The 24,245-nt window shown below is 61.5% G+C and overlaps 1 protein-coding gene across 10 annotated transcripts; it reads right to left on the bottom strand.

Moving 5' to 3' along the window:
- Window positions 1-317: 317 nt before the first annotated feature.
- HCFC1 (host cell factor C1) lies at window positions 318-23,947 on the bottom strand. 10 transcript variants are annotated; one of them, XM_027098035.1, is made up of 26 exons: window positions 22,780-23,941; window positions 17,190-17,338; window positions 16,872-17,032; window positions 16,101-16,309; window positions 15,105-15,189; window positions 14,498-14,604; window positions 13,256-13,435; window positions 12,814-13,173; window positions 12,414-12,574; window positions 11,720-11,917; window positions 11,125-11,349; window positions 10,930-11,034; window positions 10,289-10,532; window positions 9,851-9,993; window positions 9,563-9,701; window positions 9,202-9,422; window positions 7,156-8,590; window positions 6,794-6,957; window positions 5,690-6,263; window positions 4,931-5,251; window positions 4,615-4,733; window positions 4,382-4,519; window positions 3,866-4,051; window positions 2,959-3,259; window positions 2,474-2,537; window positions 318-2,243 (listed from the first exon to the last, which is right to left on the bottom strand). In XM_027098035.1, the coding sequence occupies exons 1-26, from the start codon at window positions 22,970-22,972 to the stop codon at window positions 2,204-2,206; spliced, it is 6,222 nt and encodes a 2,073-aa protein (XP_026953836.1). In that variant the 5' UTR covers window positions 22,973-23,941; the 3' UTR covers window positions 318-2,203. The 10 variants fall into 10 exon arrangements, 9 of the variants coding, with proteins under 9 accessions (XP_026953836.1, XP_026953839.1, XP_026953834.1 ...); XM_027098038.1 differs by having other exon boundaries at window positions 5,690-6,134; window positions 22,780-23,940; XM_027098033.1 differs by having other exon boundaries at window positions 5,690-6,266; window positions 22,780-23,940.
- Window positions 23,948-24,245: the final 298 nt, after the last annotated feature.

Consider the following 24,245-nt stretch of genomic DNA (forward strand, 5'->3'; position numbering starts at 1 on the left):
TGGGGAGAAGGAAGGTGACCTGGTCTCCACACAGGGAATCGGCAACACGTGTCCAGGGAGCCCCTTGGCCTGTGGCCTGCGCTCTGGCCGCCATCATGGGATCTTCTGTGGGCAACCTGGTCCTAGTGTAGCTCAGTGCCAAGGTCACAGCCCACAGAACTGTGAGACACGGGAGCCAATGGGGAAGCAGAATCCCGCTCACAGCAGGCCCCGCGAACAAGAGGCTCCCTGAGGGTTCTGGTGAGCCCTGTGGGGCCCAACTTCCCCACCTCAGGCAGCCTCCTGTGGGAGCCCCAGACACAGCAAGACGGCAGATGGTTATTTCAAAAAAAGTCTTTTAATTGTTCAAAATAGCACAAAACGACATCGCACTATGGTAATATTGAGTCACGGGGGTTACTCTACATTAGATGAACAAGCTTACTGTTTCCAGAAACAAGAGATCAACGGGTGCTCGGGAATAGGGATGGGGGGAAACAACGGGACCAGGCGGTGGGCTCCAAGGTGACTAAACATGACGTTTTCCACAGCGAAATATACTATAATACAACAAATCAGAGGCCCCAGAGGGCGTGGGCCAGGGCCGGGGGTTTGCAGAGGCTGGGGTGCCCCCGGCCACAGCTGCGTCTCCAGGGCAGAGAAAGGGGTTTTGAAGAGACCGGCTGGTCGTTTCAAATCCTTCTGTGCGACCCGCCTGCAAGTCTCACTCGTTGCCTAAAGCTTGGGTGTGGGGCAGCAAGCTGTCACTAGCCATTCCAAGCAGAGCCCCAAGCCCACCAAGCCTGGCCCAGGAGGACGGGCCCAGCTTGGGGACTGCACTGTAAATTCACAGAGTCAGTGGCACCACACAACTTGCCCTCCCAGGCTGCCTCTGAGGCCAAGCTCCCCTCCATCATGCACCAGCTTTGCCGAGAGAGGGCGGCTGCAGGAAGCGGCAGTTGTGGGTGTTGGATGCTCTAAGCAGTCATGCCGGGGAGCGAGCCTGGGGGTCGTGGAGAGTGCTGTGGCCCCAGGACTGGCTGTCAGGCCGCGGCCCCCACCTCCACACCATCCTCCTCAGCAACCTGACTGACCTCGGGCTCTAGCGGACTCTGAAGCTCCCTCTAGGTGTGGAGCAACTGCCCGTGGGGAGTGAGGTTTGACGGCTCACCCTCCTTTGTCCCAGAGGCCTGGGGACAGGCAGAGGGGCAGAGGACAGGGGCCAGAAAGAGAAAACCGGGCTGGGCAGCAAACAGGCCGGGCTGGGCAGCAAACCAGGCCCACAGGGGAGATCCCATGCCTCTCCTACCCTGGCTGCCCCAGCTTCTCCTCCAGAAAGATCCCTGCCAAGGCTTAGCCAAGGAGAAAAAGAGTTTAAAAAAAAGGGGGGGAAAAAAAGATACACATTCTGTACACAGCTAACAACAACAACAACAAAAAAAAGGGACAAAACCCCACACGCTAAGGCTAAAATTACAATAAAAATGTTAACTCCGTCAACTTCAACTTAAAAAAAATACAACAAATGCAGCAGTTGGTGATGTGGCCCCTAGCCCCAACCCCAGACAGGCTGAAGCCAGGCTCCGTGGGCGGCTACTCTACGCCCCAATTGGGAGTCGGGAGGTTTTCACAGAACACTGCTCAGGCCACCACGGGGTTCCTTCTCCACCTCTTTCTTTTTCTTTCTTCTCTTTTTTTCAAATGGGAAAGAAGAGGGGAGGGAGAAAGAGGTGGGTGTACGAAGGCCTCTGAGAAAATGTGTCAGCTTCCCATGGGAGTGCCAGGCAGGGCGGGGTGGGAGAAGCGGAAGGGCGGGCGGGTGTCGGGAAACACTAATGGAAGAAAATGCAACAGAACCAGACAGACACCCAGTTCAGGGTGCGGAGGCGGGGGAAGGGGCCCAGGGGGGCACCTCTCCTCGGCTTCCACGCCCACCCCCCACTCCTGGGGCCTTGGTCCCCTGGCAGGCGCTGGGCGGGGAGAGGAAGGGGGGCTCTTCCACATCTGCCTTCTGCTTCCTCCCCACAGCAATGGTAAAATGTGCTTTCTCGAGATTATTTTTAAAACAGAGGGAGAGAGAGAGGGAGAGAGAACGGGCAGCCGGTGTGGCGGCTCGTGAGGGCAAAGTGAGCGCCGGGTGGGCGGGGCGGGCAGGCCCGGGCGGGCGGCGGTCCTGAAGCAGAGGGGGGTCTGGAGAAGCAGCCAGGCGCAGGGCAGCTGCCTCTCACTGACCGTCTGCCTTCGATTTCTTTGGAGCGGATTTCCTTGGGAGACGGGAGGCAAAGGCAAAGCGAAAAGCGTCAGCTGGGTCCCCACGGTGAAGCGAGTGGGACTCATCGGGGGCTCTGGCTGGGCCCTAGCGGGGCGTCGTGCTCGGTTAAGCAGCCCCCCTCGCTTAAGGAGAAGGCGGGCCCTACTGTCCCCACCGCTCCTTCCTCCCGGGATCCGCCTACCCCTGGCCTCAGAAGGCTCTTGAAAGGCACTCCCCGCTTACATTTCTGGAGAGGACATGGGCCGCTTGCTGGCCGGCTTGGCGCCAGAGCTGTCCTTACTGGTTTCTGAAAGGAAAGAAGCCAACAGTGAGTGAGCAGCTCAGCAACGGGGGTGAGACGACTCCAGTGGTGCAGCTGAGGGAACGAGAGCGGGGACGACGCCCGTGGCCCCCCCAACCCCGCGCAAACTCTTGACGGAGCAGCCCGAGGCCTCTGCTCCCCACCCCATGCCTCCTGCTGCCGGTCTCGGCAGCCCTTCCCGCCCCCAGCAACCCCGAGCAGTTTCCTCTGCACCCCCAGATGAGGCGAGTAACCCTCCACTCCAAGACACCTACCCAGGGCCCTAGGCCATCACCCGCCCCAGAATATAAAGCCCCCAAGTCCAGCTTGGAGCTGGGTGGTCCCGGCGACGCTCGCGGGGCTTTTCCCCGCCATCCCCCAACCTCTCCCTAGAGCTGCCCAAAGGAGCCCAACGAACAAGACCCACCTTGCAACCACCTGACTTGCGTGGCTGGGCCGTAGCCCTTCTCGTTGCGGGCAGCGATGCGGAAGATGATGGCGGGCTTGGTGGTGTAGTCGATGTGGGCGTTGGAGAGGCTGGAGGACTGCACGAGGCAGGAGGGGCTGGGCCCACAGTACACCCGCATGAAGGCCAGCTGCGCCGGGGTGGAGCTCTTGGACTCGCCCCCAGACTGCGAGCTCTGGATGGCCAGGTACACCGAGTACTCAATGATCTTCCCAGAGGTCACAGAGGGCGGCTCCCAGGTGAGGTGAGCGCCATCCGGACTCTGGAACCGAGGGGGCAGAGATCAGGCTGGGCCATCTTCAGCCTTGTGACTTATTCCCACCCCGGCCACCCGGGTACAGAGGGCCTAGAATGCTTCGAAGCCTCCGGAACTGAGTGTTCATACTTCACCCTCCTCCTAACACAACAAAGCTATTTCAGAGCAGAGCTCCAGGAGCTCCAAAGAGATGGCTTCTTCTGCCCCCACCCGGAAGGCAGCCTGACGCAACAGCACGATACAACCAACGGGACTCCAGCAGCCTTCCCAGCCCCGCTCTGCCACCTAGCATGTGGCTCGTCTTTTAGCCTCTTGGCGCCTCAGTCTCCTCATCGGGGGTTTAAGGATTAGATGAAGGAGCACGTGGAGCACAGCACACAGTGTGTCAAAAGGGGGAGGCGGTGGCAGGGGCACGGGGAGGAACTTGCCCTTGTCTCCCTGGCCATTGCCGACAGAGCCAGGACCAGAAGCCTCACCGCAGAGCCAGCTGGCTCTGCCCGCACCTTGGGGCCCCCTCCCGAGTCACCCCTGCCGGAAGCCAGCACGGAAGAGAGCGCTGAGTGCACGGACTCAGCCGAGGACAGAGGCTGATCCCAGGGCAAGAAGACTCACTTTGCTGATTTTAATGGCACAGGGGGCCCCCGGGAAGCCAGGCAGACACGTCTTAAAGGCTGAGATCTCGCTGAAGGGCCCCCGGCCACAGGCGTTGACCCCGGCAACGCGGAACTTATAGGCGGTGCCAGGCTGCAGCTCCTGCTTGCGCAGCTGGTTATAGTCGGGCACCGCGCCCGAGTCGTCCTGCGGGAAGAGGCCGGGTGAACAGGAAGGGAGACACGGAAGTGCCTGACGTGAGAGGGCTGCTGGAGCGTGGCTCTGGGGCCAGCAGAGGAGTTTTCTACCCTGGGGACGATGCAGGTCCACATAGTGGGGTGGGTGGGCCGGGGAAAGGGCAGCCACGGCAGCCCCTGCACGACAAGGCGGGGACAGGGCAAGGTGGGCCAAGGCTGGGCTTCACAGCCACTTCAAGGGTCACAGGGAGAGAGGGGGGCAGCCCTAAGACAGGCGTGCCCCCGGGGAGCTTGATAAATCCCTACCCACCCGGGGGTCTCAGCTCGCGGGGACACTTACATCCGACGGAGCAGCGTCATCAGGTGGCAGGAAATAGTGTGTCACCATCACGTTGGTGCCTTTAATGACCCCCACATCAAACCACTGGTTCTCTTTCTTCACGGGGGCTTTGCTGGGCGGGGGTGGCAGGTCTGGCTTCTGCAAGTCAGAGAGGGGAGAAGAGATCAGGCCCTCCACCCTCGGGGCCCAAATGCTGCACCCCAACCCCCGAGTCCCCGTCACTCCAGACTCACTACGCCCAGGGACTCGATGCCATTGGCCACTTCCGTCAGGGTAGCCGCGGCCTGCAGCTTCGCGGGACTGGCGACCACGACTGGCTGGGGGGCCACAAACGTGTTGGACGGAGCCAGGCCTGGGAGTAAAGATGGCATCAACAGGAAAGGCCCCGGAAACCTGGCTTTTGCGTGGGAGCCCTTCCCGCAGGCTAGAGGACACGCCCGCCTCTGCACAGAGGGGCCCGGGACCAGCGCCGCCCCCCACCCCCACCGCCGCCCCGAGACTTTCTTCCACAATCAACCAAGTTCCCTGGGGGAGCAGGGCCCCACTCACTCTCAGTGGCTGTGGAGGGCAGCAGTGCCACGGTGCTGGGCGCAGCCCCGGCCAGCTCGTTGAGGCAGTTGCTCTCGATGGTCGGGTCGTTGAGGCTGTCGGCAGGGGCCAGCGCCTCCGTGGGGAGGTGGTGCTGCTGCTGCTGGGCCTGCGCCTCCTGGAGCTGCTGCTGCTGCACCAGGGCGGCCAGCTCCTGCTGTGTCAGCACGATGGGGATGGTGGTAGCCTGGCCCTCCTGGCCCTCGGCCGACAGGTGGCTCAGCTCCGCCTGCGTCACAGCGGCCGCCGCCTCCGACGTGTCCATGGGCTCCCCGGTGCCTGCTCCAGGTGGAGACGACTTCTACTTAGGAGGAGCGGCAGGTAGGAGAGCCCAGCCCCGGCTACCCATGGTCACCGCCCTCCCGGAGCTAGGGGCAGCCCTGGTGCCCTGGTGGGTGCCGGCCCTCAGAGCCTGTCTCTCGGACCTCGTCTCCGGCCCACCTCTACCCTGCCCTCCCCCGCCCGAGAAAGCCCGCTTCCTTCCGGGGCGCCCAAGTCAGCCTGCCCTCCCCGTCAAGTCTGCGGCGTGCTGCCCTGGCGGGAAACAAGCCTCCTCTTCCCAGGCTGTCACTGGGGCCCGCCAGCCAGGGCTGCCAGCAGGGAGGCTCCAGAACCCCGGTTCCTCACTCCTCCCGAGGAGTCCGTCTTCCCCTCGGGGCTCCCACCTACCCTGAACCAAAGACAGTGGGGTAAGCCACCTACCGTGACCCCAGCACCTACCCATGACGGCCTGCTGCGCGGCCTGGAGCACGGCCTGGATGGCCAGGGCCTGGGCTTCCTCTGTGGCCGCGGCCTGGGCGGCCGCTTCAGCGGCAGCAGTCACCGCCAGCTCCTCGGGGGTGAGCCCCGTTACCATGAGGGTGGTAGTGCCCGCCTGGGCCTCGGCCATCAGCTCTTGGGGAAGTGACAACTGGTCTACTTCGGACTGCGTGGGCGGTGGCGGCTGGACCACCACAGTGGCTACCACGGCTGAGCTGGCAGGCTCCTGGCCTGAAGACGGGTCCCCCGTACTGCTCAGATCCACGGCGGCCTGGAGCTCGGGGGCCTGGGAGGCTGACAGGACCTCGGCGGACTCCCCCATCAGGGGTGCGGAGGCAGGCTGCAGGAGCTGCCGTGGCGGAAGCTGCTGGCGAGGCCCTGGAGAGGCCTGGAGCTCCTCTGGGGGCTGCAGGATGTCAACAGCAGAGAAGGGCATGTCAGAAGTTTCTGTGTTGGCTATGGTCACTGTTATCGTGGCCGGGATGGGGACTTCGGTGGTCAGAGCCCCTGGGGTAGTCTCGGTCACTGATGAGATCTTCTAGAAAGGGAGAGAAGCCCCTGTCAGAAGGAAGGAGCGGGAGGCCAGAACCAGGCAGACCTTCATCTTTCCCTGTGGGCCAGGATTTGCATTCCCCAGGGGCCGCCACGACCCCATCTGATGAGCAGGGGCAGTAGGTCACTGAGCAGTGGGGGGCGTGGCAAGAGGAGTGGAGACCCGCGACCTGCCGGCCAATTTTACCCCATCCTCACAGAGGTCTCCCGGCCTCGCCAAAGGGGCCCTCAGACTCCCGCTGTGCCACTCTTACAGGCGACAGCCGAGTAACAAGCCATAGGAAACAGCTACAGAAAGAAAAGCGCCCACCAGACACCCACCAAGCCTGGGGGTCTCCTGCGCCCTGCCCTGTCAGGCACGAGGCTGCCCTTCTATGGTCTGGAAAAGGAACCAGGAGTGGCGTGTGCCTGGAGCGAGAGCGACACCTGGTGTCCAATCCTGGAACAGCGCAGGCCTGAAGTGCGGTGGGCAGCAGGGAGGCAGACAGAGGGGGGCGTTCCGGGGGCTCTTACCGGCACCGAAGGGCCCGGGACCGGTGTGGACTGTGTCACAGTGGTCACGGCCCGTGTCAGCGTGGAGGACACCGTTGTCGTGATAGGACTGGAACCAGGGATGTTCACGCCGTCGCCCTGGGTGCTCTCCACCTCTCCCTGGTCGCTGGCAGGCGGCGGGGGGTCTGCGGGGGGCAAGCGGAGAGCGGGATGACAGGCCCCCCTCCAGCAGGGTTTCCACCCAGCTCTGCCAGCAGGGGACACCATCACCCAGAGGACCCGCCCAGGCTAGTAAACCGAGCTCCGCGGAATCAAACCGAAGGCCTCTTGCTGGGGCCTGGGCCCCGGGGAGCACGGGTGCCAGGCTGGCCGCCTCCACCTACCTTGGTTGGAACTCATGTTGGAGGTGACGGTGGTGGCCGTGTGCGTGGTGCCTGTCTCGTGGGTCTCACAGGGTGGGTTGGAGCACACCCTCTGCGTCGGGAAAGGAGCCAGCAATGAAGCTCCAGCCTGGGGGGTAACTGCGGGCGGTGCCGCCCCCTCCAAGCCGGACTCCAGGGTTCTGTGGGAGGGCGCGGCGTCAGGGAGCAGGGCGCCCATGCTGACTGACATGGTGGTACCGGTGGAAGCCGTCTGGTGCGTCTCACAGGGGCGGCCAGCCGGGGGCTGCTGCCCACCCTCTGGCTGGCCCGCACCCCCCGTGGACGTGGCGGTGGTGGGCGTAGGGGTGGTGCCTGTCTCGTGGGTCTCGCACGGGGGGTTGGAGCAGACCTGCGTCACGGTGGCCGAGGAGCACAGCAGTGCCTCCAGGGCCTTCACAGTCACAGCGGCGCCAGGCGAGCTCTCGTACCCAAGCGCGGGCATCCCCTGCACCTCACTGGGTTCCCCGGCACCCACGGTAGAGCGGGCCGTGGTGGCGGTGTACGTCGTGTGGGCGTGATGCGCCTCCGGCTGGCGCCCCACGGATACCAGCGGGCCCAGGCCAGCTAGGGGACTACCCTCACCACCAGGCCTGACCTGGGTGCTCAGAGGGCCCAACTGCACGAGCGTGGCGCCACGGCCACCAGCCTCCAGGGCCAGACTTGGTCTGAAGAGCGGGCCAGCTGAGCATGGGGCCCCGGTGGCCATCACAGTCATGGTGGTGCTGGTCGCGCCGGTCTGGCGGGTTTGGCACGAGGGCTTGACAGAGCCCTGGGCTCCCTCTGACGCCCCGGCAGCCATGCCGACCCGGACCACGGCGGGCACGGTGCTTGCCACACAGGTGTACCGGATGTCTCGCCGCTGCCCGGCTCCGATGCCCGACATGGCGGTGGTGGCCGTGCTGGTGGTGCCCGTCTCGTGGGTCTCACACGGCGGGTTGGAGCAGCCGTGCTGCCCAGCCATGTTGGAGGTGGCAGTGGTGGCCGTGTTGGTGGTGCCCGTGTCGTGGGTCTCGCACGGCGGGTTGGAACAGACGCGAACCACACTGCCGTTCTGCTGGCCCACTGTGGAGCTCACGAGAGAAGCAGCTGCCTCTTGTCTGTCGCAGACAAACTGCACCTGGGTGGGCTGCGGGTGTCCCCCGAGATTAGCCACGACGGTGGTGGTGGCTGTGTTGGTGGTGCCCGTCTCGTGGGTCTCGCAGGGCGGGTTGGAGCACACCAGTGTCACAGTGCCGGGCTGCACGTCACCCTGGCCTGAGTCAGCGATGGTGACCGTGGCCGTGGGCTGTTCTGTAGTAGGCGAGGCCAGAATGGACACGGGGAGGTCGTGCACAGGCTGGGCCTCGACCCCGCTGGGCGCTGTGATCAGAGTCACCTGGGTAGGCTGGGAGACAGGCTGGGGGAGAGGCCAGATGGGAGATTAGTGCAGCATCCCCTACGCTGGCTGGGCCCACCAGCTTGGCTCCTAAAGCAACGAAGCTGGCAAGTCCAGGACCTGCTCACCCTCTGACCCCAAGAAACTGGCTCTCAGGAACCAAGGAAGAGGTACTGCGTCACCTCAAGGGCCACAGGGACTGGGAAGGGGCTGGGCGAGGGGGAGGCCTGGGCTGGGAACCCTGCTGACCCCAGGCTGTACCAAGGCCAGCCACAGACGCTTCACCACTTCACCAGGAATTCAGCTTACAACGTACGAAGAGAAAGATGCTATATGCACCCCAAAATGAATTGTCGTACCCTCTACAGTATCACGAAAGAAAAAGCCTAACGCTCAAACACTAAAAATGGCTGAAATACATTATCTCAGCACGACACGCTGTCAAACGGTGACTAAGAATCGCAATTACGTGGCTACAGGGAAACCGTCCTACGGGTGCCACACACGGGAGGGAAAAAAAGGACCCAGCTGCACATGGCAGCAGAAGGAAGCCTGGAGAGGGTGGCCCCAACGTGGAGACCGGAACCCTCAGGCTGGGCCCGCGCTTCCACGTGCTCTCCCGGCTGCCCTACCTGCATGGTGATGGTGGGGGTGGTGAGCCCACCGGCCGCCGTCAGTGTGGTCTGTGCCGCCGACACGGTGATGGCAGTGGGGTTGATCACTTGGCTCGAGAGGGTGGCGATGGTGCCCAAGGTGGTGATGGGTGTGGCCAGGGAGGCACTGGTGCTGTGGCCCCCGGCCCCGGCGAGGCTGGTGGACACGGTGCCTGTCACGGTGCCTAGGGTCGTGACGCCTGAAGGCAGAGAGGGAGGCGGGAGTGGGATGTGGGAGGAAGCCCGCTGTTGGCACCGCCTTCCCGGCAGCTTTTCTCCCTGGGCAGGCGGGGCCGGGGCGCACCCTGACTCTGCCCCACTCCCCCCGCGGCCTACACACCTGTTGTGCCCTTCACGACCAACGTGGTGACAGCCGGCTTGACAGCGGAGACGGTAACGGGGGTGACCAGGCGGACGCCGCCCATGGGCACGGTGCGGAGAATGGTGCCCGGCTGGCCGGGGGCTCCCTTCAGCACCACCTGGGATGTCAAGAGGAAAGCAGCCTCACATCACATGTGGGCTGGCCAGACCCTGTGCTGGCCCTCCCAGGCCCCACGGGAAGACCCACGTGGCCTGCTGTGCTCCCGGACTGGACCCTGGGGTGAGGAGAGGGCCAGGCACGCCGCACCTGGGTCACTCCTTGCTGCCCGTGGCCAGTGGCGATTTTGGGAACAGCAGTGATGATTTTGGCGGGGGCTCCAGTTCCGGAAGTCATAACCTTGGTGGTGATAATGGTGATGGGGGACTTGATGCCGGGAGTGCTGGTCACACCTGGAGGAGAGGGGGGCAGCCTGGCTTCAGGCTGGGCCACGAGGGACAGCGCCGGCCTCCCACCCGGGCCTGCTGCCGGGTCCCGTTTCTCTTGGGCCCCCTTTCAAGCAGTTACTCCTGCTGCCCCTTGATTAAAACAAAGAAGTACCAACTGTAGCCGTAACCCCTGCTACCTCCCAACATATCTTAAGGAAAAGGCAGGGAGAGGGTGGAAAAGAGGGGAAAACCAGAATGGAAACACGTCGCAGCCCGCCCTCCATCTGCCTGCCTTTTCCCTCCTGACATGGTCCCTCACCAGCACGCTGGAGGAGGCCCCTACCCGTGGCGCCCGCCTGCGTGATGATGGCCGACATGGGGATGGTCTTGATGATAGTGGTCGTGCCGGGCTTGGTGGTGCTGGGGGACACGCTGCTGATGCCCAGGATGGTGGGCTTAGTCCCTGCCCCGCTGGCCTGCGTGGTAGTGATGATGGTGGTGGGCTTCCCATCTGCTGATGTCACCAGCTTCAGGATAGTCCCAGCTGGCAGGGGCCCTTTGGTCTGTAAGGGGAAAACACGCAAAGACGGGGTGAGGTGAACCGGCATCATTGTCAAGATGCGAAATGTTTTTTTTTTTTAATTTTTAACTGAAACACAGCTGATCTACAATGTTGTGTTAGTTTCAGGTGTACAACTAAGAGATTCAGTTATACCCATATATATCTATCCATCCTTTTTTTTAGAAGAATGGCAAGTTTAACAGTGACTCTGGTCTGGCTAGTCTCCACTGGCAGCCCAGGCAGCTCAGAGTATTCTGAAGACCGAGGGTGACAGGACCAAGCAGTAGGACCTTCTGTGCCATCAGTGTTCATGGGATCATGTCTAGCCAGGGATGCGAGTTCTAACCCCAGGCCAGCGCCCACTCTTGCTTGTGTCAGTCTGGAGCCCACGAGCTCACCTGGATGATCTGAGTCACCGGGCCTGTAGACGCCTGGCCTGTGACTGCAGAAGTCTGAACTGGTTTGGTCTGGACCACTGACATCACTTTGCCCAGATTGGAAATCTGAAAAGGAAGACATGGAGCACAAAGAGTGATCCAGAGACCAGTCAAGGGCACGGCCTGGGCTGGGCTCTCCTGGCACCCATCACTCACCAGAGCACTGCCTCCTGGGACAGAGATGGGGCTCTTCACCAGGGTGATGGTCTTGGTGACCCCACCCACCACTGTGGTCACCACCTGTGCTTGCTGGGCCACTGTCACAGTCCCTGACTTGTGTACTGTGATGATGGGGCGGGTGGACGTGTTGGCGGCAGAGGAGACAGACGTCCCCACCTGGGCGGCTGCAGTCTTCAGCATGCGAGTGGCTGGGTTGCTCACCTGGAGGGAGCAGAGAAGAGTGGTGGGCGGGGCAGAGAGCACCCCAGCCTCTGCCTGGAATGGCGGGGGTGCGCACACAGCAAAACTCTAGCCTGCCTTGCCCCATGCGTGCATGAGTGAGTGCGTCCCTAGCTCAGTTTGGTTTACCTTTCCTCTAGCAAAGCAAGGGAGGACACTGGGCCGGCAAGTCTAGCCTAAGGCTGCCACACCCCTATAGCTATCAGCTTATTCCACAGCCCACAGCAAACACATTACGGACCTACAGCCTCTGCGGGTTGGTCCAAAGCCCGGAAGGAGTGACCGCTGTCTGATCACAGTGCCCAGAAGCCCCCGGCCCCAAGGCTGAGAACCAGGCCCAAGGGATGCTCACCATGACTGGCGAGGAGGCCACCTTCACAGTGGCTGGGAGGGTGGTGGTGCCAGGTGTCACGGCCACAGTTTTGACGATGGTGGTGCCGGCCGGGACACTCAGCACCGTGGGTGCCGAGGAAGGAGGGATCTTCTGGGTGGCGGCAGCCGCGGCTGCCAACGCCGCCATGCCACTCATCTGCGGGTTGCTGCCGATGACCTGCAGCAGGCGCAGGGAGTGTGAGCCCACAGGGAGTGCCAGGCCCGCGGCCACCACACTCCCTGCTCCACGGCCTTCACCAGAACCCGCCTGGCTCGCCCTGAAGTGGCACCTCTCAGCGTCAGGACTGCTGGGCCCTGCTCTACTGACCCCAGACGTGGACTCCTACCACTGATGAGGCACAGCAACCTGGCAGCAAGAGTTACGAGTAGTTCTGGATCTTTCCTAAAGACCACAGAGACAGATACAGCTCTCTCCTCAGGGGGCTGAGTCAAACCCCAGCTGGCTAGATCCTCCCCTCAGGCTCCAGGACAAGAAAATACACATTTAAAATGCCCTTGAGGTCAGACGGGCGGTTCTGAGGCATGAGCTTATTAACCCTTAAGTTAGTGCCGAGTGGTCGCCTCATCAGCGCTTTACGGGCGCAGGATGAGCGGGACTCGAATCCCGCCAGCGCACCACCGACCGCCAGGAAAGCCCCGCCCTAGCTTCTCACCGTCCCCTGGGCGCTCTGCGTAGGCACGACCATTCGCACGCCTGCGGGAAGGGAGGTCACAGTGACGGGGGCTTTCCCAGCCTGGCTGGCAGGTCGCATGGTGACCAATGGGGTTCCTGTTGTAGCCTGAGGACCGGTCACTTTGAGAACAGCAGGGACACCTGGCAAGAGAAGGGGCAGAGGCGAACAGCTTCTGTGACCTGCTTGTGCTTCAAATCTGGCCCTTCCAGACACCCTCAGTGACAGCCTCCAAGGTCGGGACCGAGGTCCCCCGCCACCACTTGGCCACAAGCCTGCACGAATGGCCACCAGGTGTGCTGTCTGTCTAGCGGTCCTCACTCGGGCACGTGACCCCCTGGTGGGCCGGATCTTGCCCTTGAGAGCCCGGCCCCCGGCTCACCTTGAGTCCTGGCTGCGGCAGGCACGGAGATCGAGCTACCAGGCACCGTCGGCAGGACCTGGATGGTGGTGGTGGTTGGGGTGGTGGCGGCAGCCTGGGGCAGGAGCGTGATGCCTACTTGGGTCAGTGGCTGCACAGCAGGCGCGGCTGCTGCTGGGGCAGGGCTCTTGGGAGGGTTGGCAGGCACAGACGGGACTGGATTGGGTGTAGGGGAGGTGGCAGTAGCAGCCGTGGCAGGAATGTCATATTTCTGGAGCTGCAGAAGATAACTGTCGGCTGTTGCCACAGCCCCCCAGCTCACCTCCAGGGAGTTGGTGTTGGCTCGTACCAGCTGTACCCGGGCCGGGGGCGGTGGCTTTTCTGTAAGAGAGCACCGCTGGTGAGAAGGCGGCAGCAGAGACTTCAGGGACGGGCATGGCAGCTCTCCTCCGGTCGGCCTTACCCGTTTCCAGGTACCAGAGGTCCTTGCAGCAGACCTGGTTGTTCCAGGCCTTTCGGTAGCCGTCACGCCCACTCCAAATGTACAGGCGGGTGTTGATGGCTACAGCACAGTGGCCGGCACGGGCCCGGGGAATATTGTCCTCCAGCGTATCCATCAGGATGGTCTCCCAGGCCATGGTATCTGGGGAGGGCAGGATGTGGAGGTCAGTAGGGGGCAGAGGAATAGACAACCCCCAAGGGCTCTTTGGCCTTTTGCTGTCAGGGATGGGGAATTAAAACCAGGAAGTCATCAAAGATTACTAAATTAAGACAAAGACAAAAACAAAAACAACTCCACATAGCAAAAAGACCGTAAAAAATTATAAACCACAAACTACAAACTGGGAAAACTATGTGAAACACACAGCCAAAGGTTTCCCTTCTCACACATCAAGCAACACAAGAGCCTCTAGAAAGAGATGGGTGAAGAGGAACGCAAGTTACAGAAAAGGTGACAAGAGGATCCGAGGAAAAATACATACCCTCACTCACGATTAAGGCAAACTTAACCCAGAGGGTGCCTGGCAGTTTGATGTTCGTGCTGGTGCAGCCAGGGCTCAGGGTGAGCCAGGGGAGGGAATGGGGGCTGGCCCATGGGGAGAGTCAAGTGCCTACCGGGCTCCGCAAAGAGCAAACTGTTTGCCGGCCTGGCAAACACTGCCAGGGGCATCTGTGTGTACAGCAACATCCCTCTGAAAGCAAGTCTACCTCTAGGTCTTCCTCTTTGAATACAACTGCACTTGGCGAGAATGGTGTGAGGATACTCACGAGCAGCGTTGGTGCAAGTTTTGACACCACGAGAGCAATTCAAAAGAATGAGGCCACTCGCCCTGCAGGGATGGGATGGTCTCCAGGACAGAGTAAATGCAAGGGTCAGGGGCCGCACTGCGTAGAGCAGGCCGCTGTTCTGTTTCCTCGGTTTTAAAGGAACCTAGAGGCAACGCTCGTGTATATAGCAAAGTCCCTGCAGGGTGGGTGAGAAACCACCAACAGGAGACAGGAGGGATGCTCTGCGTGGTTACGCTGGGTAGGAAGAGCCTATTCAAAAGACGCAAAGGAGGAGCGTCCCTCAGAGCACTTGGGCCACTGGCTACTCCTGGCGGATTCTAGAGGCACGGCCTAGAAGCAGCTCGGCTCCCTGTGCTCCCCACACAGCTTTCAGGCCGAGGAGGCCGCTCTGAGCCCAAGCCCGAGGAGGCCATACCCAGGTTGAGACAAGCCAGTGTGTTGGTACACTTCCACTCCTTCTCGTGTGTGGCCACTTTGACGTCATCCATGACGAGAGGCACCCAGCCACCAAACACGTACATTCTGGGACGAGGGAGGGAAGAGTAGGAGAGGATTGTAGAGGAGGTGCCAAGCTAGAGGCCACCTCTTCCATCCAGAAACTTCTGAACACACTTGGTCCTCTAGCTCTCCCCAGGACGCACGAAGCTCTGGACGTGGCCCTCTCCTACTTGGTGGCTCAGCCCTCACAAGAACTGTGTCACCTCCAGTATGTGGAGCCTCGGTTTAGCTCACCTAAAGCTCACCTCAGTCCCCATCGTTCTTATATTCACTTTGGGACTTTGGCATTGACAAAAACACTCAGCTGCTGGCGGAGAGGACGGTCTGTGCCCCTCTACCCTCTGTCTTTTCTCAGTCCCCCAGGGTCATAATGGAAAGACGGGGCTGCCGAACGCCAGCCCAGCCAGAAGGAGGTCTCCTCAGGCCTTAGGGGTTGCTGGAAGGAAACTGCGAGCCCACGGGGGTGGGGGTGGGGGTGGGGGTGGGGTGGGCTAGGAAGGGAAAAGCCGTGGCTGGCTGCTCACTTGTTTCCTATGGTCGTAGCCGAGTGGAGACTTCGAGGAAGAGGTGCCACCCCGCTGAGGCTGGGCTTATTCCACGTCAGAGTCTCTGTGCAAAGCAATGGGAAGGGAAGGTTACCCATACCAGGTCGGACACGGGCCCTCTGACCCACAGGATGTGCCCCGGACACAGGGAAGGTGCAGGGAGGCAGGTGCTGACCCAGCGCAAGAATCCATACCTGGCCTCCTTACAGCCCATGGGAGGCCCTCCGATCACCAGGTGCTGGCATTTCCCAAGCTGTGTTTACCATCCTCTGAACTTTTACTGAGCACCCACTACAAGCCAGCACCGCTCCTGGGCTGGGGTAGGAGCGGCGGGCGCACCTTCTGACTCCCGGCAAGACGCACTCTCTCCCACACCGCCTCCGCCACCTACAGAGCTGCTGCTGCTGGGGATTCTGCTGCCGAGACACTGTGTCTTTCGAGCACCGATGCTGCCCCACAGGACCACCTAACCCTCCAGACATGTGTGGTCGGCCACCTTCTCCCCTCAGCCTTCTTCAGGTCGAAAGCCTGAACTCCTTTCAACCGCTCCCGCTTCCCCACCTGCCGACCAGCCCGAGGAGTCCCCACGGCTCTAAGGGCATCTGTACATCCCCTCTGACTGTGACAGACCAGGGGGCTCCGCTCCTGGCACAGCCTGACCACTGACAAGTCGACAGGGACAGGTGCTACCTCATCTACACAGTTCCATTCTAGAAAGGCCCTTCCCTCTCCCCTCACTCTCCTGGAAGACAGCAGACCAACTCAGCCAACCGAGCCTTGCTCTTTCTTCAAGCAACGCCACAAGCTCGGGGCAAAGATGACAGCCCCAAATGGGTCCTATCCTGACCCTGCAGCAAGTACAGGGCTAGGCGGGACACTCCCCTCCCTGTGAGCCCCAACTCAACACCCCACACCGGCCGCCCAGCAGACCAGCTTCGCGCCAAGACTACTGGAGCCGCCGCACCCACATCTTACCAATATCCAGCGTCCAGAGGTCCCCCAGCCTGCAGCCACTCATCCCTCCATAGATCACCAGCTTGGACTTCTTGTTGTCTTTCTCGGTGTAGACCACTGCAGTGTGGGACTCCCGGGGTGGGGGAAGGACGCCGTAAGTGATGGGAATGTCCCAGGCTACCACTCCAGAGCCTGGCCGCAGTTCCAGGATGTATAAGTCATTCAGGTACCTGGAGAAGGACAGTCAGTTATGGCGGGCCACCGGCTTCGATGGGTGAACAGTGGACTCCTGGGGAGACAAAGGGGGCTGAGGCTGTGCGAACCCCAAGGTCTTCTACCTTCGCCCCGAAGGAGGGGCTACCAGAAGCTCCAGAGGAGGAGAGCAAGGAGAAGAGGAAGAGCCGGATGGGGTGTGCCAGTCTGCCCTGCACACGAAGCTGGGCGTGACATGAGGGCCTCCCGGGTGAAAAGGGGGCACCATCTCAGGACTACCTCCAAACTTCAGAAAGGACAACAACCATCACGAAGATTGCAGGCAGCAGATGCTGAGAAGCAAAGCGCCAGCTCTAAACTGGGTCTGAGGAGCAGGAACCAGCCCAAGGCAAGGTGGGTTTCTACCTCCTGGCCTGGCCCTCCTCCCGCGAGGCCTCCTCGGGGTTAGAAAGCTCCTTAGAGGGCATCCAGTGCCACCCTCGTTTCACAAAGGAAAGGCACTCGGTACGGCAGGCTTGGCTGCTATGTGAGCAAGCACCCGCCTTCACGGGATTCCACGTGAACAGGACAAAGCCTCACCTCGGAATGTTGTTCTTGGGGTCCTCGCTATCGTTGGCCAGACCTCCAAACAGGTAACATTTGTTGCCCACAAGGGAGAAGCTGTGCCCGAGCCGAGGACACGGAGGGGGCCCGTTTTTGGGCGTCTTTGCTTTGAGTCTCTTCCACTCCCACCGGCTTGCCTGCAAAATGAAGACCCAGTGATTAAATCGGGGATGAGCCGGCCACTGGCCGCACAGGGAAGGGCTGGTGCTGATGAAGGAGGGACCTGAAGGGAGTGAGAAGGTCCTGGGTGACATGGGGCCTGCCCCCGCCCCTGCCCCAACAACCAGGGCCTACCTGGAGCTCGTAGAGGTCGTTGCTGTATTTGCCGTACTCCACCATCCCGCCAAATACCAGCAGGCGAGTCCCATCGCACACAAAGCCATAGGCTGCACATCCAGGAGGGATGTCCCCTCTCACGGCCGGGATGAACCACTGGTTGGTCGCTGGAGAACAAAAGTTAGCAGAAGTCAGAACTCCTCGGGAGCCCCTAGAACCAGAACCTCCACCCCTCTTCCTCCCCACACCCACCAGCCTTCAAAATACAGTCTAAGAAAGGAGGAGCTGAGGCACTGCCTCTCTTCCCAAGGATGTGGGACTTTCTCCTTTTACTATCCAAGTGCCAGCCCTCTATCCAAGCCATCTTCCAAACTCCTTGGCCTCAGAGGCCACCTCAAAACAGCCTGTGATCACCCTGCTTCTCATCACGGTCGTCTTAAAAAGCAGGAAGTCACTGACCAAGAAAATTCGTCAGCTTCTGGCGATGTGGCCACCTCCCGTCACTCTATGGGTCATCGGAAAGAAACGTCTAACACCCAAAATACCGTCCAGGGGCCCGTGGCTGCACCTCTAAGTGGCCAAAAGAGCTACCAGTGCAGGCTGGGAGCAGCAGCCTGCGGTATAGGCTGGGGAGGGCCATGGGGGTACGAATCAATCTCTACTGCTGTTTCCCAGGTGACGGTCCGGAGCAGCCCTCCCCCGGGCCCACCCCCTCCCCCTCCCCCCTCCAGAACACGGGCAGAGGTGGCGGCAGTCAGTGCCAACTAAGCTGCCCAAAGCCCATCGCCTCTAGCCGGGCTGGAGCTCCCAACCTGCCCCTGCTCTGCCTGGCATCCTTGCCCCTCCTGGGCCACCGCCCTCACGTCTGCCATGTCAGGTCTTCCTGGAAAAGTCCGGGGGCAAACGCTGCCCTCTTGTGAGGGATGCCTTCTGTCCTATGTTATTTGAAGGGCCATCCCCTAAAACATACACCACACTCTCTCCGAAAACCCCAAACGGGCAGCCGACTGCAAATCTGATTCCACGCCCCTCGATCACTTTTGGTCAAACGTAGGCAAGTGAATTGGGACTGAGGGGCCAGTGGGCAGGGCACGGATCTGGGAGCGAACAGAGCCCCTGTGGGGGCGTGACAGGAGCCGGGACAGCATGGCGCACCCGGTCCCTGACCCCGTCCAGGCTGGGTAACCCGACTCTACCTGCAGCTGGGCAGAGAGGCCTGCCCCACCCCGCCGCCAAAAACACACCACACCTCCCGAGGTAAAGGCGCCCGGCTCGCCGCTTCCCAAGTGTACACGTTAGTTTGCAGTGGGCTGTGGGTCCCGTCCTCAGTTCAGCAGCCAGCGGGCCTCCGGGTCCCCTGCCTGCTCCGCACGCCCAGGCCCCAGACCCCCGCGCTCCACCTCGTCCTACCGCGCAGCGCAAAGACGAACCAAGAAGAGCAGCAGCTTTCCAGGCTGGAGCCATCAGCCCTGCCCGAGCTGGGGGAGATGGCCTCCCGCGGGGCCCGGAAGGAGCTTCATCCAAGTTCCCGGGATTGAAGCCGCCACAGACCTCTGAGCCTCCCTCCATGGACAAAGGAACAGAGACCAGGAGTGGAAGTAACTTACCCGAGGTCACAGGGCCAAACGCACACACACAGACGAGAACCTTGTCACCGACTTAAAGTGACTGCTAGGTGCCCACCTGAGGGCCGGGAGGAGGCTACACGGGAAACGGCAGCTCTCTCGTCACATGCCACCACTGACTCAGCGGGCCGGGCTAGAGGGACCTGTGACGTCCTGACAGCTCATTCTACAGCACCCAAGAGGGGCTGATCTCATTCTAGAGCACTCCAGGCAGGGCAGGGGCCCTCTGCACCGCCATCAGGAGCAGTCTGTCAGGAGGCACAGTTTCTGGTCTGAAGCCAGAACCTGCCGCTCTTCACATCACCTACAGTCCCAGTTCTACCCTGAGATGGCAGCTGCCCCCAATCATGTCATCTCTTGCTCATCTAGCGGGGCGGGCGGCGCATGACCCGACCTCCGGGTCCCTCCTTCTCCCTAGGCTTGGGCTTGTCGCCACTCTCGGCTGCGAGGGGGGCCGAGGAAGGGAGGCCTGTACCCAGGAGGCGGGAGGTGGCCGAGCCCCTCCCCCCCGCAGCTGCCTTCCCGCTCGGCTGAGGCTCGAAGCGGGGGTGGGGGTGGGGGTGGGTTCTCAGAAGGGGTGACATGGGAGCGGGGCCTTGAAGGCTGAACAGGACTTCCCGACAAGTGAAACCAGCCGCCGGGCCGAGCAGGAAGTGACTGTGAGAGCAAGAAGGACCCAGAACGGAGGGGGAACGGGTTTGAGATAAGCTCAATTTAGTGACCAATTAGCTCCAGGGACAGAGGAACAGGGAGGTGTCTCCAAGGTGGTGGCCCGCACCCCTTAACTGAAGGGCGAGACAGCCCGACAGTCTCGGTGACGGCCTGTATTCTGCCTGACTCCACTGCCAGCCAGCAGGGTGACCCTGGACCTGTCACTTCCCCTCTCAGACCCCAATTTCCTCATGTGCAAAAACAAGGAAGTTCCACTAGATGTTTTCCAAGGCTCTTTCCGGTGGTATCAGTTGCAGACATTCGAGAACCACTGAGGCAGACCAGCCTTGGGCCACTGGTTTGGCAACCAGCCACACCCTGCCCTCACCAGGGCGCACCCCACTGTGTCAGGGCCGGGTCCTCCGAGTAATCCGCTTTGCTGTTGAAGTAAAATTCCCCGAGGTCAAGGACAGTTGCTACCCTAAGATCTCCCAAAGGCCTGTGAAGTGTTCCACAGCCACCAAAGAGGAAGGACACACACTTTCTCACACACACCCTTCAAGTGCACACCTGCCACCCCCAGCCCCGTCCCCCCCCCCCACCGCCCCGATCTCTGAGCTGACCAAGACAGCGAGGCAAGCACGTGCCCCCTGGAGCCCTTTGTCTTAGCAACGGGGAACTCTCTCCGAAGGGCAAGTCTCTCTGAGCACTCATCTTGCAGAAAGAAAAGCACTAGAGAGTATGCTCTGACCTCATTTAAAACAAAACCAAGGGATTTCCCTGGTGGCACAGTGGTTAAGAATCCGCCTGCCAATGCAGGGGACATGGGTTTGAGCCCTGGTCCGGGAAGATCCCACATGCTACGGAGCAACTAAGCCCGTGCGCCACAACTACTGAGCCTGCGCTCTAGAGCCTGCACGCCACAACTACTGAGCCCGAGTGCCACAACTACTGAAGGCCGCGCGCCTAGAGCCCGTGCTCCGCAACGAGAAGCCACTGCAATGAGAAGCCCACGCACCACAGCGAAGAGTAGGCCCCATTCACCGCAACTAGAGAAAGCCCGCGCGCAGCAACGGAGACCCAACGCAGCCAAAAATAAAGAAAGAAATAAATTTATAAACAAACCAAAACCAAGGTAAGCAGGAGGCTGGCTGTCAAGACAGCAGCTAAGGATGCTGCGCATCTGTGCCACGGCTGCTGGGAGAGAGGCAACACCAAGCCTGTCTTTCTGAGAACAGCAGGAGCTCGAGGCTCTGTCAAATAGCAAACACTCGGTGAGGACGGGGCAGCTGGGTCAGCTAACGGCTCTCCCGAGAAGTCACCGAGGGAGTTCATAGGGCACTTTCCAAACTGCTACCCTGGAGGAATCCAGGGCTGCAGCCCTTCGGAAGGCTGGCTATCCTCTACTATACAACACACCCTTGCAGATGGAGAATGAATTAACGCCAAAGGGCTCGATTCATTTTAATAAACTAATGAATACGCAGAGGCCCCAGGAAGCAGTGGACTTTGGAGCTGATGGTAATTAGGCCCCTGCCCTACTTTCTAAAATTGTCCTTCCTTGCCAAGGAGCCTGCTCCAGGCCTTACGAGAATGAAGTTGGTCCAAGCAGTTTAGGAGCTTCTGCTCAGGGCAACGGCCTCTCTAAAAACAGCCCTGCCCCTCAGCCTTACCTTACCCGGCTAATCGCTGCCGCTGCAGCTGTCTGAGCTGGCACAGAGCACCACCAACCAGCCCAGCCTCACTGGAGGCAACAGGTGCTCAGACCCACAATGTGAAGGGTCACCGGCAACCCACCAGCCTCTTGAAAGTCAACTTTGTAGGGTCAACAACCTACAAGATGCAGAGAAAACTAAACTCTGTGCCTTGGGGGAGGCGGCGGTGGGGAGCACCCAACCGAGAGCCCAGCTCCAACCCTCAGCACTCCAACCAACACCTTATCCCAGAGCAACCTCAAAGCTGGAAGGAGGTGCCCAGGCCCGAGGACACCGTACCAACAGAACCCTCGGACAGGATGGCTCTGGGGCCAATGGAGCTCGCCAGATGAGATGGCGCGGGGGAAAGAGCTGGAAGCCGGCCCCTGGCCGCGGCTGACCCGAACGCGACTGCGAGCTGCGGAGGGGAGCTTCCTCAAAGCACGCTGCCTGAGCTGGGAGGGGGTTTTCCGCAGCCCCGCCTCCACCTCTCAGGCTGGGGACTGGACCGGAAGGCACCCAGGCCCACCGCTCCCGGCGAAAACGCCCGCCGAGCCCCTCCCTCCGGGCCAGGCGAGGTCCTGCGGGCCAGCGTCCATTCAACAGGCAGCTCGGGCCCAAGGAGGCGCCAGGTGTATCAACCGGGCCAAGTGGCCGCCAAGGGGGAGGGGGCCGCAGGAGGATGCGGCTAAGCCCTAGAGACTTAGCGGGGACACCAGGCAACAGGCCGAAGGCGAGCCGGCACGGCAGCAGCACCCGGAGGCAGAGGCGCACCGCAGCCTCCAGCTATGACCGCACCTTGCTTGCCCCTCCCAACCAACCAGGCCCGGGCTTTGGGGGAGGCATGAGAACGGGCAGGGGAACCTCCTCAGCCTGCTGCGGGATCACTGGAATTAATTCATCTCTTACATCAAAGGATCCCAGATCGAGACAACATGAAATCTGTAGAGAAACGCTGGAGAAGTCAACGCTGCAAGAGGGAAGCAGCAATGTCGTCTGACCTGTGGGTCCCCAGGAGACGGTTACGCAGCGCAGCACACAGCCCGCCCCCCTCCCCCAGGTCGGGATTACGCTGCTCAACTCTGCCCCTTTTCTCGAGACGGCGACCTAATCTGTAATCTAGAAGTTGTCATTTCTCCCGAAAGAGCACCAGAGATGAGGAAGAGCGGACCAGGCGCAGGAGGAGGGAGGAAGGGGGTGGGACTCTGCGCCAAAGGGACGCATCCGCCCGCCTGGCGGGGGTAACGGTGTCTGTCTGAAGTCACCGCCGCGGGAGCCGCCCCCGCTCCTTCACCAGCCAGGGTACAGGCTTCCTCTCCAATAATGAAAAGCGCCTCTCAAACACATGGGAATCAGGGCTGGAAGAATGGGAAAAAGAGCAAGGGAAAGCAGAGGTGCCGGGCAGAGCAAACCGTCTCGGACGGGAGAAGTAGCACCTCGGTGCGGACGGAGAGGGGGAACAGGAGGCGGGGGAGAGGGCTGCAGGGGAGGGGAGGAGAAGGCGGGAGACGGAGGAAGGAGAGAGAGGGAGGAGGGACGGAGGGAAGGAAGGGGAGAGAGAGGGAGGGAAAAGGAGGGAGAGGGAGGAGATGAAGGGAGGAGGGAAAGATCCGAGAACCCAGCGGGCTTTGCACTCACCCGTGTTGTACACGTGCAGTTCGTCCACTATCCCCTCGTTGCCGCCGCCAAACACCACGATGAGCTCCTTGATGGCCACGGCGCGGTGGCCGTGGCGGGGCCGGGGCACTGGACCCGACCAACCCACCACTCGCTTCCAGCGGGGCTGCAGGAGCACTGCTGGCGAGTTGGCGGGTGACACGGCCGAAGCCATAGTTCCGGGAAAGGGCGCGGTGGAAAAAGTCACCAAGCGAGAAGGGAGGCCCCCAATTCCACTCACACACACCCCCTTTCGTCTAAGGCGTCTCGCACAGAGAAGCGGTTCTTCACACAGCGGTGAACGGCTCCATGGAGGCCGCCATCTTAACTATTCTCCGTCTCTTCTACTCTTCCCCTTCTTCTCGCTCACCACGTCTCCTTAAGAGCCTCCTGAAGCTGTCGAGCGCCTAGACCCGAGAAGCTGGAGGCCGCCGAGTCCCGCCGCCCTGACTACTTGCCTGGGAGCTCCCACTTAGAAGCTCGAGCGGGAGGCCCTGGGAGCCGCCATCTTGAGCCGCCTCTCTCTCCTCCCTTCCTCAATCGTAGCCCTCCCCCGCCGGAAATGGCGGAGCCCCGGCCCGGTTCCCACACCCTCCCCAAGTCTCCTGCACTGGCCGGCTTCCGGGGCGGGTGGAAATGAGCCACAAGCGCCGCGGTTGTCCCAGCCCCGCCGGAGCTCAGACCACAATTGTGGGAGCCGCCATCTTGAGACCGTCCCGCTTCCCCGCCCAGCGCTTAGTGCAGAGGCCGCTCCCTAAACAGCCTCGACACTTGGAAAGAATAGAGGCGCGCCGGAGGCCAGTGAAACGAGCTTGAGTTCTCGAGGGCTGCTCGGAGGCTCGCGCCGTACGGCTCGTGAGGTCTCGAGCGTCTCCCTTTAGTCCGCCTCTGCTGCTCAGGCTGCGCCTGCCGCCCTGGGAGTCGCCATCTTGAGACTAGCTCCCCCTTCCCCCCTATTCTCTTCCTCTTGGGTCAGTTCTTCCACTGCAAACCAAACGCAAGGCAGCGTCCGATCCTCGCTTCCCTCCTTATGACTCCTTCCCACAGGAGCCGCTTCAAAGAGGCAGAGTTAGGCCCCGAAGTGGCAACTGTACGGCAGGAGGAGCGGTAACGGCAGGGCGCTCATGCCTCCTCCCTGGGAGCCGCCATCTTGTGTGAAGAAGTAACAACTAAACATGGCGGCGGCGGCGGTCGGGCGAGGGGGCGGAGTCGGGCGACGTCACTGTTTCCCCCCACACCCCACCCTCGCAGGCTTCTCCTCCCGGCCGAGGCTTCTTAAAAGAACCTCGCGCTGCCTCGCGGCGAGGGACCGGTGCCGCTGCGCGCTTTGCTTGGGGTCAGGCCGCGCTCGGGTCAGGCACAGACGTCCCCAGCCCTGTGGCCGCCGAAGCGCGCCTCCACGCCTCCGCCCTGGGAGCCGCCATCTTGCCACTTCCCCTCGCCCGGCC

This window comes from Aethalodelphis obliquidens, unplaced genomic scaffold (genome assembly GCF_003676395.1).
Source record: "Aethalodelphis obliquidens isolate GAN/ISIS:26980383/991018 unplaced genomic scaffold, ASM367639v1 scaffold118, whole genome shotgun sequence".
NCBI lineage: Eukaryota > Metazoa > Chordata > Mammalia > Artiodactyla > Delphinidae > Aethalodelphis > Aethalodelphis obliquidens.

Bases quoted from the DNA above. Each gene is read 5' to 3' on its own strand.
- HCFC1 (XM_027098033.1), bottom strand. From the start codon at position 22,972: ATGGCTTCGGCCGTGTCACCCGCCAACTCGCCAGCAGTGCTCCTGCAG. The intron at 17,339-22,779 runs GTGAGTGCAAAG...TTTGTTCTCCAG, and splicing joins ACTGCACGTGTACAACACGG to CGACCAACCAGTGGTTCATC. The intron at 2,538-2,958 runs GTGGGTCTTGTT...CTTTCCTTTCAG, and splicing joins GCAAGTCAGGTGGTTGCAAG to AAACCAGTAAGGACAGCTCT.